General features: G+C 42.8%; 1 protein-coding gene across 2 annotated transcripts in view; it reads right to left on the reverse strand.

The window, feature by feature from the left end:
- Positions 1-704: 704 nt before the first annotated feature.
- Positions 705-13,697, reverse strand: part of LOC116431764 (uncharacterized) — a 57,915-nt gene continuing 44,922 nt past the window's right edge. The window contains exons 1-3 of one of the 2 annotated variants that reach the window (XM_031987636.2): positions 5,975-6,004; positions 3,455-3,806; positions 705-1,785 (exon numbers count right to left, since the gene is read on the reverse strand). In XM_031987636.2, coding sequence (XP_031843496.1) covers positions 1,538-1,785; positions 3,455-3,806; positions 5,975-5,995 — 621 coding nt within the window. In that variant the 5' untranslated portion in view covers positions 5,996-6,004 and the 3' untranslated portion in view covers positions 705-1,537. Of the gene's footprint in view, positions 1,786-3,454; positions 3,807-5,974; positions 6,005-13,697 lie in introns of those variants that run through there. The other variant, XM_031987635.2, reaches the window with a different exon arrangement.

Raw genomic sequence — 13,697 nt, forward strand, 5'->3', positions numbered from 1 at the left:
GAAATATATAGGCTGTTCGGGAAGGGTTAAGATTGTAATACACATGCGCCAAGATGCACGCAATTAATTGTAGTTTCTATTGGACAGTGCATGTGAACCGTGATCAGTCGCGTGGTCTATGAAAGCGGAGTTAATATTTCCGAATAATATCGAAATATTAATGAAATAATACATTCAGTTTTTCTGGAAAATGGTATGTCAGATATATTTGTACAACCAGATATACAGGGTAAGAAAAAAAACCTCGGTGACCTTGAAAATACCAAGAAAAAGGCACAAAAAATAATGATATTATGATGGCAATGTCCTTCGATACCATTCAAATTCCCATGTCGCCAAATTTCGTATCTTTAAATCCAACAAAGATATTCACGTGTTCTGTTTCTTCTGACTCACCCTGTATACAGCTGGAACGTGTATAATGTTCGTGGCATGAAATACATAGAAATGGTAATGAGTACGCGAATCGCAACACGTCAATTGTAGCCGATTATCGATCAATTTGCGCATCCTTGTACGTTCAGGTACTTATCGCGAAATGTGCACCGTGGACGCATCATGGCGATATAAAATTACCGTGCGCGATACACACAATTGTTGTCGACACAATGATTAGTGGCACGGCGACAAGTAGTTGGATCGACGTGGCTAATTTATTTAGCAGCGCGATCTATGTTATTTACAAAGTGCGCGTTGCTCGCTCGTGACCGATCCACCGTGCTTTGGTATAACGTAACGCGAGACTCGTATTGCGCGGTGATGAGAAATTGGCCGACAATCTAGAAGTTAAAAGTATATCGAGAAGACTCTAGTAAGAAGACTATCAAATCTGCAATATTTTAGAATAATCATTACAAATTTCGTAAGCATTTGAAATTTGGAATACGGAATTTTACAACAGTATCATTCTATATCGTTGTATTTCATTTTGTCACGCGACCGATTAATAACGAAAATGTCATTTACACTTGTGTCATATAACATTGTATTATGTAACATTACGTTATAATTAGTCACATTAGTAATATAATGATCAATTGTAATGTAATACTACAGTATAATTAATCGTACCGATAAATTATCACATAAATTAATTACATTCGACGCCTTAATGTATCAATACCGAGGCGTCACTGCCGCCATAACTACTCAATAACGCATCACAATTGGACAATTCCCTTTACTCCGCTATTATCTCAATTTGTAATTACAGTCGTCACTGCAATATATCTAGATCGTAAACCAATCTTCCAAGCCAGGACTTATACCCGTTAGAATTAGTAACAATTGCCGTGACCAAACTTCAAACGACATTAAAGATGCCTATCACAGTCCCAGACCCTAAGAAAACTACACTTCTATCAATCCATTTGTCCTGCCACTAGAAACGTTTTTCCCGCCAACGTCCAACCAATTCCAGAACCTCGCTATATCTCAGCGGCAGATATAGCCAGCCAACTTCTCGGCTCCGTATAATACACGCTAACATCCAGGTGCAGAACAATGGGTAGGAGCGATCGGACACGGACAAAACACGTCAGTATCCATGGTCGATGTACGACGCGACATAACCGTGAACGTCTTGTCCCTGTTGCTCAGCCAGTTGATGATCGTGAACCTGCTCCTGGCCTTGACCAGCGTAGGCAGTAGCGGTAGCGGCAGTGTGGTCGTTCTGGCCGGAAGTGTGCACCACGGCATGAAATCCGTCCTTGTCCGCGCGGTATCTGACGACTCGAACGCTGCCATCTGGCTCCTTCACGCTGTACTCGCCGGTCACGCTGCTCCCTGCAAAAAGAACGGCCGTGGACGAATCCTCGCCGCAAAACCAATTCCCAACACCGTAATAAGGCATAATTGCTTCCCGGAGAAATTCTGGTCGGAGTGGCTATTAGCATAACAGGGCCAGCGAGCGGTCACGCTAATAGAAGAGGAAACTGCGTCGCGGCCTCCTTATTTACAACGAGCCAGCTCCGGATATTTTAGCCTAAGTCGATTTTCTTGGTGCTCGTTAACCGGTGTCGATGTTTCGACTTGATGGGAAGTTGATTGTTACTTGGACGCCGAGTTCACTGAAATTCGACCCTGATACCAGCGCGAGAAACCTGGTCCGGGCGTAACTCGAGCCAGATATAGATCTGTCAGAAACTTCGTCTTGACCCGACTACTTGTCGTAATTGAGATTTAATTAGAAGCTGACACGGGAGTCGGTCGGAAGTGATGATGGCCTAAGTATAGGTTGGACCAACGATGGCCCTCGCGTGGAATCTGGTTGGATTATTTCCGGTGAATGATCGTTTATTCAGGCTCGAGGTTATTTCAAGTCTCGTATCGAGCTACTTTTGGATCAGCTTGATTCGAGTAGTTCGCTCGATAACTTTAAGATAACCCTGGCTTGGTCTTAACTTGGCTCCGCTATATCGAGAAAAATATTTATTAATCAAATCAAAATCTTATCGTGGAGATTCCAAAACTGAAAATTTTACAACAATGTACCGAGGTACCATTTTTCTTTTGTCTCTAATACTTCTATGTTGAATATCGACTAACAACAGATGATTACTTTCAATTCCAATTGATCTAAAAACGGTATATAAAACTTAACAATATCTTTGTATATGCTAGTACAGCGATGAAAGCGTCAAACTGAACGAGGGTTCGACAAAAGTCAATACCATAAAGAGAAATGTAGTTCAGCTCCGTGTAAATCATCCCATCCGCGTAACACGTATTAGAGAGTATCATGCTCAAAACAGGTACCGTCCACGTTATAAAACAGCACGTTGTCCGAATATTAAAGACGACCGCAGTATACGGCCGCCTGTGTCTCCTCGGATATTCATGGTGCGCGTCCAAGCGAATTTCTCTCGCGGCCCGGTCGCCGGAGTTCGCTCTTGCCGCGGCGAAATTCGCAAAAGCTCTCAAAGGAACCTAGCCACGTGGAAAAGTTTCACTGCGACGGCAGAGACCTGCTGTCCTACGTTCACCTCTTCTTTATCTACGTCAGATTTAGGTCAAATGTAATCTGATTACGTATCACTGATAACGATTTAAACGTAACTGTTACTAATTTCGTATTTCAACCGAGACGATTACAATAATTCATTATTAACCTCTTGCTCTATGATTTCTTAACTGAACTCGTTCGATCTGTTTTGTTGGTAATAATTCACTAGAATAAATAGATAATTCCGTACTTATTCTGTCTATATTTGCTACTAATCGAAAAACAAGACATTGATATTGATATTGATATCTACTGAAACGGAGTGAAAAATATATCTTCATTTCCCAAATACCAATAACCTGCAATTGTATCAGAAGCAGCGTTCCAACAGCAAAGCATTATTAATTACAGATAATAACTTTCAGCTGAATCAACAGTTGCATTTCAATCGGTAACATTAACATACGATCGAATGATATTTTACCCAACTCTAATCACCAGATCACTCACCATCTCTAACCTCCTTCTGTTTATGAAAGTCGCCTGTGTGATGGTCCTCGACGCCGTAAGAGAACTCGTACCTCGGGTGCGCCACGTAGTCGACCGTGTCCTCGTGCTCCTGTCCCGCAAGATGGTTCCCGTCGTCGTGATGCTGCGGCACTTTCACCTCGTACTCCGGCCCCTCGACCGGTCCATGGAACTGCACGTAAGAGCTGGCCAGCGAAAGCTGATGTTGATCGTGGGCAGCATTCTCCAGCGCGGCTTGGTTCTGCACGTGGTAAGCCTCGTCTTCTTCCAACCCGATCACGCCGCCGCTTGATCGATGACCCAGCGCCAGCACGACGGTCAAGGCGATCGCGACCTGCGTTAGCAAAAAGTTCACCCGTGAATGGCTAGCAGGGACCGGTTTCCGCGTGAGGTTCGCCCCGGGTTATTGATGCGGCCGAGGGTGACGTTTAATTGACCGACTTCCCGAGGATTGTGAACCTGCTACTTCCGGACGATCGATGGGACGCCCGGGGCTACGTCTGAATAATTGCCCGCCGGTGAAAGTAATCGATGATCCCGATCGGTTTCTTGGTACTTCTTTGGGGCAGGAAAGTTTTGAGTTGGCCGGAATAGGGCAGGTTCGCGTGGGGGTGGCTTGATGTTGAAAGATTTCTTTTTGACGGATATGGGTAGCGTAATGCGAAGTATGAGGAAAGGTGTTACATAATTTTGTGTTGATTTAAGAAAGTGTATTACACGTGCATGCATTGCACTGTGTTGGATTGTTCCAACGTTTGATGGTGAAAAGTGAATTTTGCCGGCGATCGTGGAAATCGTTTAGAAATGTTGAATGATACGGTATATTCTGCGTCGGCCTCTCGTTAGGTCGTTTGAAAGTAATCTCGACTTTTCCAATATCCGTACAACTCACTTTTCCCCATGGAATAATTATAACATTCTCCGGTGGGGTAGCTTGGTACGTTTTGATTCAATTAAATCAAGATTTTCTCATTTACTTTGCGCCACGGTTCTTCAAATTTTCCACTGAACCCCTCCGCTTTAAAATCTCTAATCGAAGAATTTACTTTAATTCAATTGCAATTATACGGGATTGAGGCAAAAGGCTATTGAATACATGCTAACGTACACTGGCAAATTGAATTCCGAGTGTAGAGAAAGGGAGGCTGGAAGCGGAAGGGGAGGAAGAAGAGACGAAACGCGATGCCTGAGACGTCCCCGTTTTAATTACGCCGGTCGGGAGAACATCACCGGCAACTTCCGATTCGAAAACAGAGCCGGCCTGTTGATTATACAAGCCAATAAAAGTTTCGCGTTTCGTTGTGGATTGAAATTCGATTCTCCTCGTCCCTTTTAAACGCGTCCCGCTTCGTTTACTCGGTCGTCGTGGCGCACGGAATTATTGGAAACGATTGACCAAGCCACACTGACAGAAGTAATTAGAAAATAGAACGTCCAATTGATCTAATATAACATTCCATGGTATTCTATTTACTCGTTTGTCGTCTCCTACCCATTTCTTGCAACCTGCTCTCCACATCATTACATATCAAACGATCGAACTTCCGTAAACGCAGCGAAAATAAAAGTCACGATATGCAGTTACCAAAAATTGAATATCTCGCGGGGATTATAAATTCAATGAAAATACCCAAATACTCAATTATCAGGGACTGGATATCCCGTGGAAACGATCCAAGTCCCAGTACACGTGACACCGGAAGCCGGCGTTCCGGTTGAATCTCCCGGAATTATTTACTTCGTTTCCCCGTACTCCTTAACGAGGCCCATAGACGCCGCGAGCACGCTCATCTGGCCCAGCTAATTATATTTTTGAAATTAGTATCAATTAGAGCGCCTTCCAACGAAATCACCGTTCCGTTCCCCAGTTTTATCTCCGCCGTTCCACCCTCCCAGACCCACCGGTTGGCCCGAGAAAAAAGTAAACCGTCTTCTAACGAGCACTTTCTCCTTGTTCTCTTCCTTTTGCTTTCTTTCGCCCCTCTTCCCAGCCGATTCCCCTTCACGCCGTTTCGTAGTGGGGATATTTACGTATTTTTATATCTGTATCAAAGAACATTGGTAGAATTAAGTATTATCGGTAGAAATAGCAACGAATTTCCTTTGACTTCAAGCTGAAACGTATAATACAGGAGAAATATGGAAAAGGTTTGATAAACAAGTTTCGACCTAGAGAATACTGATTCATGTTAATGTTTCTTAAAACAGATTTAATTTTTTCCATTATAAGGTTTGGTTGAATTCTGTGACCAGATTCGAATTCCTCATTTCAACATGACTGTTTCCTTTTCTGAAACTATCAACAATAATCAATTTTCTAAAGGTCAGAACTTATTCATCATACGGCTCACATATTTTTCCCTTTGTTCTGCAACATTTCAGCTTTGATTTGACAAAAATTCATCGTTCTATCTTAATTTGATCAAAAGCTCTTTGATTTTGACACGTAAATGACCGAATGCACCCACTGTGCGCCCCCGTACGCATGCACCGACACTCTACCTTGAATCTCATCTCCGCCATTACGGTATTTAAGGCGGCCAAGCGAGAACTGCAACTCTCCGGCGTGTTTTCTAGGCTTTTATACCGCGCGCCGCGTCCACCGGCCTCGTGAACACACGTGAATCTGCCCGTTACGCGGTGCGTGCACGCCGCCGCGCGCGAATTTCGCTCGTGGACGATAAACTGGACCCTCTCCACCGTTACCGGCCACCTTTCACGATCGGAATTGTCAACAGCCGGGAAGCGAGCCGCCGCGCTGATGCATCTGTCGAAATTATACGTGGCGACGCGCGTCCCATTGTTACCTCAACCGTGTGGCAGTTGTGATAATTCTAACGAGCGAAATGGCGAGCGGGTTCGCTTGATAATAGCCGGCGATGCCCGCTGACAAACTATTTGGTTTTTGGGGAACTATAGATCGAAGGAATGTAAACGATGTTACAGAAATTGGACAGTTTTAGTCGCGTGAAACGATATTTATGGACGAACAAACATTCAGAATTTATATATATATATATAGAATGTTGATAGGGACTTTTATAGGTTATAGCGTTTAAACTTTTCAAAGATGTCAACGTAAAATTTGCTTGATACCGGTTGAAAGATTTGGAAGCCAACAGGAAATGCGGAGAGTTATATTTGAATCATCGTAAAACATCCAACGCATGAAATCAGGAAAACCGTTGGAAGTATAAAGATTTTATATCCCCATGAATATTCTCTGGATACCATGAAGGGGACGCTGCATATACATTGTCCGAAAAGTGTACCGTTAAAAAGTTTTAATATGAGTATTAAATGAAAAGAACATTTGGAAGATTCATCACGCTTTGATTAGATAAATAACTTCACGTAACGAAAGTTTCTAACACCTTAACTTTTCGGCTACCGAGAATATACTCCTAGACCTCTCAATATTTGTGTTATATCGAAAAGACCGTTACCTAATATTAGAGCGATACGAAAATAAATACAATTTCACACCGAAGTGCTAACCTATTAAATAAAGACAAACTTTTTCCGTGTAACGCGAAGCGAACATCGAGCTTCTCCGTGGATCGTTTTATCACGGTAAACTTTAATCACCGTGACATTACAGGAACAGCGACCGCAACGTTCAAACTCAGGCCAGTAAATATCGCCGGCACACAGAGAGCACCGGTTAACACGAGGGTTTTATTTCCGAAGGCGATAAAATGTCAGGTCGTGGATACAAAAGAAGAGGAAACAACTCGACCATTACAGTCCGAAGGGTCGAACGACGCTGGATGAAGGCGTTCCGAATATAACCCGTTATTTTTCTGATCAACCGTGCTCCCTCCCTTTATCGAGGACACTGTCGTCTCCTTACATCCCCCGCGGGAGCTTCAAAGGAGCTTGTGTAAATAGCCAACAGCGGACGCGTAGCTTCTAACCCTTTAAGCTCGCGTCTCTCCTTCTTCCTGTTTCGTTTCCTGTTTTCCGGTCTACCTGTTAGACAGTGGCGCTACCGATGCCAGAAAATCAGGGCTTTTGATCTCTGATTTCAAACAAGCTGGCTCAGGAACCTCGGCCAAATTATAGTCTCCCGGCGGGATCTCGACCGCGTTTCGTTCGGAGTGATCGAACTGACACCGATTACCAGCGACCGTTCCCGTCGCGTAGTCTCTCCGTTCGGATAAATCGGACCCTTTGCGGAGAGACAATTCGGCTCGGCGGCGATTTCGACGAAATTTAAAGCGGACCACGTCGAAGGACTTTCCAGGGAAAAAATTGGAACAACGATTTCGTCGGGATCCGATCTTAAAATTCATTAGTACCATTTGTACCCTTTGAACGGTGATTTTTAGAAAACGTACTAGCGCTTGTTACATTTTTCTATTCGCCTTTGTTGTTGAACGTTCGATAAAATTTTATCTAAAACACGGTCACAAAGGTTCAGCCAATGGCACGCCCCCTTTAAAAGAGGATACAGAGACAAGTATGGAATTCCGTAATCTTTTTATTGTGCAGAGATTGAAGTTCATCAGCGAGTTGAAGCTCTACTTTATGCAATAATGCGATTAGCCGTGATATGGTACGAAGGATTAACCTATAAAACTTCCTTCGTTTTGCCTGATTGAAAGTGGTACTAATTCTTCGAGGAAGTTAAACGTCACTAATTTTTTGAAAATCGTACGTATCGAGAGAGAGAGGGGGGGGGGGCACGCGTTTTATTTTTAATTACTTTTTAATAAGTTTTTTAGATTTAATAACTTTTAATTTTTCGGTCATTACCCTCTGCACGACGGTATTTAATTTCATTGGTAGTCTATATAAAGGGAGTCTCGGAAGAGTGTCGCAATGATGGCGTTGAACGCGTAACCCCGTTGCTCCAAGCCGGAAAGGACAATCGGATAACCAGCGTTCCGGGCCAAGGTATCAGGGACTCGAACAAACAGCGCAATAAAGGAATTAAGCTCGACTATTAAACGAACGAGGCAACCAGCTTCCCGGTCGGAGAGGAAGAAAAAACCGTTGGAGATCGGGGCATTTAAAGTAGATCCGACTCGATTCAATTCAAGCGGCGACTCCCGAGGGGGGTTAAGATTCCAAATAAATCCTGGCACGAACGGTGTAAGCGGATTATTCCTTCCGAGCATCGTCCATCGACGCCGGGCCTCGTGCTTCGGGAAAGTAGGGAAGCCGTGCAGGCGCCATCGCCGTCGACTCGTGGAAAGTAAGGAAACCACCTTGAGATCCGCCGATCGCTTTCATCGGTCACCCTAAGACGGCTGCTCAAGATTACATAGAATTTGACCCTTGCCTGACACGTTGAACGAGAAGCTCTTTATGCTCTGCTTTCTGTTTAGATCGCACGCGAAGTCGATAATTGTGTGTTGCGAGCAAGGGATGTAACGGATAAAATCTTTGTTTGTTTACGATGCTTTGACGAGATTCATTATAAAGGACGCGAGAAAATGTTTTAATTTGTATAATATAATATTTAGGAAATATCGTTCCTCGAATTTGATACTAAAGGGGCATAGGTTAAATATAATTTAGATGGATACGTATAATCCTGGGTTCTAAGTTTACATGATAAGAGTGGGAGTTGACTTTTATCTAAAAGCTAAATCTAGACCTGTTTCTAGTAGAGTAAGTTAATTGTGTATCGTCCACCTGATAATTTCACACGAAGAACGTTAACATAACATTGCAAAGAAGTTGATTATTATTTGGATCATCAATGCTCTACGATAATACGATAATAAATATAAAAACACGATAGCTTTTGTTTATCTGTATCTAACGCATAAACTCCATTTTAGCAATGAAGAGGACTTTAACGTTCCGTAACCTCGCGCGCAACGAGCACCATTTAATTCTCATCCCCTTCGATACAAAATTAATGAACATCGACGGTCTACTTAATTCTCGACACGCTAGTCCTTCGGATAATTGGGGTTCTACGGTACTCGAAATAATAAGGACTCTTATTTCAACGAGTCGTTGAACTTCACCAAACAGCTCGTGCACAGAGAAATTCCTTCCTGAAACAGCGAGGATCGAAATCGGTAGATCGATAAAGGAAAGTAACGGTTGCGACGAACAGGAAAAGCGATCCTTAAGTTTCGGTTCACGTGAACGAACGGAGTACGAGGGAGAAGAAGAACCCCCCAACGGTTCAGGATTAAACCAAAGGACAAAGTTGTTTGACTGCATTCTCTCGAATGTCCTCTCGGCGATCGTCTCGGTTTATTGATTTCCGACTGATTCGAGTTATTATTCCGCGTGGCGAGGTTCACCGGCGCAGCGGATGCCAAGCGGCTGATGCACAGGCTGCTCCTTCTTCCAGGTGGAGTGCATAAAAGACGCTGCTTTCACGGAGCCGAGCCAACCGGAAGTTGGCTACCGTTCGGAAGGAATCTTCTCTCTCTCTCCCTCTCTATACGCTTTCCTCGTCGACGAGTAAAAACCGTCTGAACCTATCTTGCCCGTGTACGTATCGGTTTATGACTCGAATATAATCCCGTCCTCTTGTCTCCTCCTTACGCATCCCCCACACAGATCGAATATGCCCTTTCCACTGTGACGCGGTCGGAAATCGCTGGTACTCTCGAACATCTTTCGATCACTTCAGATGTACATATGTAAATCGCTTGCCGTTGAAAGGAAAAATTTCGCTATTAATGATATCGAATCTGTACATACGGACACTACAAATAGGCACTGCCAATCAAATCATTAATATTTAGCCATACTACAAATAGAAATGAACTTTCTTTCCAGATTGTCTTTATATTTCATCTTTCCACTTTCTATCTAGATTTATGAATGATCTTTCGATTTATGAATTTAAAAAGGCAACATAGAGTAAGGAAACGGTAAAACGAAAAAGTAAAGAAGAAGCGGAATGTAATGATACAAACATTATTGAAACCTTGTTTTCCTTATACTCCGCGGATTAGAAGAATCCATAAACATACGAATACTCGCAGTCCACTGATCAACGAGCATTTCGGACCGATGGAATGGCACCGATCGCGTACTTTTATTGGTTTCCGTACGACTGGACGAAAGGCGGCTCGTTATGCTGTCCAATTAAAGATCGACGAGCGCAGGATGAATGAGGGACGCGCTCGTTGAGCACCGCCGGTAATTGAATTTCCTTTGTAGGTGGATCCGACGGCCGCCCGCGGATTTCAAAGCATTATTATTTACCGAGGGGGGCGCGTCGAAACACGGCCCGTATATAAATATATTCAATTAGCGCGTGCGACGACGTTTCCGGCGCCCATCGATCGATCGGCTGCTCGCGGTGGAACCGGGTAGGCGTCGTCCGTAAATTATTCCCGCGGCTCGAAGCGCAGGCACTTCATCTTCAGGAGACCAATTACAACACCTGTCTTCGCGTGGAATTAATCCTTTGCCTGGGACAATTATATCGGCCGGATTCAGGTATCTGGTAATGTTAAACGGGCGCCGTTAATTGGAGAGGATCCGTGACCGCGTTTGATCCGCTGCGTTTCTTTCCCTTTAAAGAAACGAATCGCTGTCGCGAGGACGGAGATGCTTCGAGCGAGACCTTTGACACGATGCGGAAATATCCTGCGGAGAGCGATGGTGAATCGTACGTCTATTCAGGAAGGAATCGTTTGTGTTTCGAACAGCTGCGTGGATGATCGTGTTGCTTCAGGGAATAAAAAGAGATTCGCGATGGTTCTTGAAGAACGTTTTTGTTGTAAGTTCGTTATCATGTTACCGATAGCGTTTTAAAGAGACTGCGTTGTACACTGTTTAGTAATCGCCTTTGAAAAAAGAGAACATGGAGATCTTGAGCTCGTTTTACATATATACATTTTAATTAATCCATAGAAGTACGTAGTCCAGGTATCAACATTTTTTTGCTGCTTCTTTTATGGAGTGGATCGAAGTATTTACATTGATGAATTATTAATTTATCCGTTAGTGCCGTGGAAGATTTATGTTTTGATTAATAAATGTAGATCTCAATGGGGAAACAAACGCCCCGCTTCTTATCTAAACTTCAAAGAAACTCCCTTTCAGTGGAAGCACGCCGGCGAGCACAGACAAAATAATCCAAGCATCGACGTCCCGATAATGTTCTGCTAGGGGTTTGGAGCGTTCTTCTTCTCCTCGGCGCAGAAGAAAGGCAAAATATCGTATGCCAGCCACGTCCTCCTTGTACGTTAGGTATGTATACGTTAAAAGCATAGGTCCCTTTGTCTGACCCTTCACGGAGGATAATACCGCGTTGAAAATAAGAGAGCCGGGTACACGATAAAAGTCCTGGTACGATCGAACGAGCAGCGTGTATAGGAAAATAGAAAAGTATGGTTCCCCGGGTATCGTCCAGTTCTCGGACGATATTAACCCTGAATCACCAATCTCTCGTCAAAGTAAACATCGTATCTATTTATATCTGAAGAACACGTGATCACGGATTGAGTATAACTTAGTGAGCAAAGGTTAAATCTTTGCCTTATAAAACTGTGTAGGTACAAGAGGCGAAAATTTCAATTTAACAGTTTAACAAATACAAATATTATTCGGTTCTTTTAAATTCATATAAAATATTATTTTTCTCTCATCGGTTCAAAGCAACCTTCAAAGCAAACGAATAAATATAGAATGTTCTCTTTTCCGGTAAACTATTTAAGGTAAACTGGTTTGCTGCTCATACTTGCGAAAGATAGCATAGGGCAAAGTGTTGAACCGTTCGTAGAACTTATCTTCCGAATTTCCCATCCCGCGACACAAATATGTAGTCACTTTCCTGTACGTGTAAATGAATTTCCAACTAATTTGGAGCATAGGGCGCAAAGATACGCGGATCATCCGGGGATCTCACGGGAAACGCTTTCACGTGCACGCAAAGTGCTCCGGGCCCTGCAGATCAAGAGCAGATCCTTTAATTTTCTAAGGGTAAATACTCACTCTATATTCAAATTTCCAGAGGACCTGATATGTACGAGCGAACAGCTCGAGCTTGGCTGGTGCGACACGCGCAATAAAATCAGAACGCATTAGGTCGCGTTACGACCGATTTGGGCCAGTCGCAGGCGAACAAGCTTTTGTCGGTGTTGCGACTTTCTGCTGTTGTATCGTATCAGTACAATTTCATGGTAATAACGTTGCATCGACCAACATAAATGAAAATAATAGAAAGTAATTTTTGTTATATTTAACGAATGCAACCGGACCAATAGTTAATTACTGTTTTATATGTTAGCTACTTATTATTTTATATTAGAAAAATATATTAGAAAAATGATATTAGAAATAATTTTCAATGATTTGGTGTCATCGTTATTACGTTACATTATATAGTTTATTTTCTCATTGCAATTACTTTCAAGCGATTCGAATGCGTCGGTTACAATAAAACACTATGACACTCTACGCGTTGAAAGATCCACCGAAGCAAAGAATCGCAGCGACACTTTTTCCCGTAAATCGAGCGTTTTCGCGCAACGACCGCGGAGAGCTTTAAATAAAATGCTGCCATTCACGAATTTATGCGATGCTGATCGACACGTTCGCGCTACTGAGATTGTTTAACATCAATTATTCCATACTTGAACATTGCCCGGGGACTTTCTATTCGTCCGTGGCAACTGTGTTCAGCGAACGCGTGTATAACGAGTAAACCGTAATTAATGGGCGGAGTGATCCGCGTCCGACGAAATTACATCAGTCGCGCCAAAGAGAGCGGAATTTTATTTGTGAAACAATGCTGGAAAATTTCGAATAATATAATTGTACATATCATTGGGCTGTTTCGCGTGTGACTTTCACGCGAGGAAATTTTACATTTCTAAAAGCTCGACGCATACCTTTGGTCTCCGTTTAATGCGCACGTCTGTGCGGAACTGGATAATTTTACTTCTAGAAACAAGTGTGAGCTGCAGTGATATTTAATTAATATTCCCCTTTGACGCATACTTGAAATTCAGTAATATTAACCTATACAGCAAATAGGAAAGAATATTTAAATGAAAAATTTTAAATCGGTCTTCCAACGAGATTCCGTGTCGACGAATAAATAAATAATTGAGCCATTTATTTGCTAAATCGATTGAGTCCAGTAAACAAAACAAAGAAAAATAGATGAAGCGAATCTTCTCTTTATTACATTTTATCTAGAATCGTTCAATTGTAGCATGATAATAAACAGTAATACAGCCATAATCGATAAAAACAACAAGACACTGTTTGCTCGAGGACGTTCGTGCTCAAC

This window comes from Nomia melanderi, chromosome 3, assembly GCF_051020985.1.
Source record: "Nomia melanderi isolate GNS246 chromosome 3, iyNomMela1, whole genome shotgun sequence".
In the NCBI taxonomy this organism is placed as follows: domain Eukaryota; kingdom Metazoa; phylum Arthropoda; class Insecta; order Hymenoptera; family Halictidae; genus Nomia; species Nomia melanderi.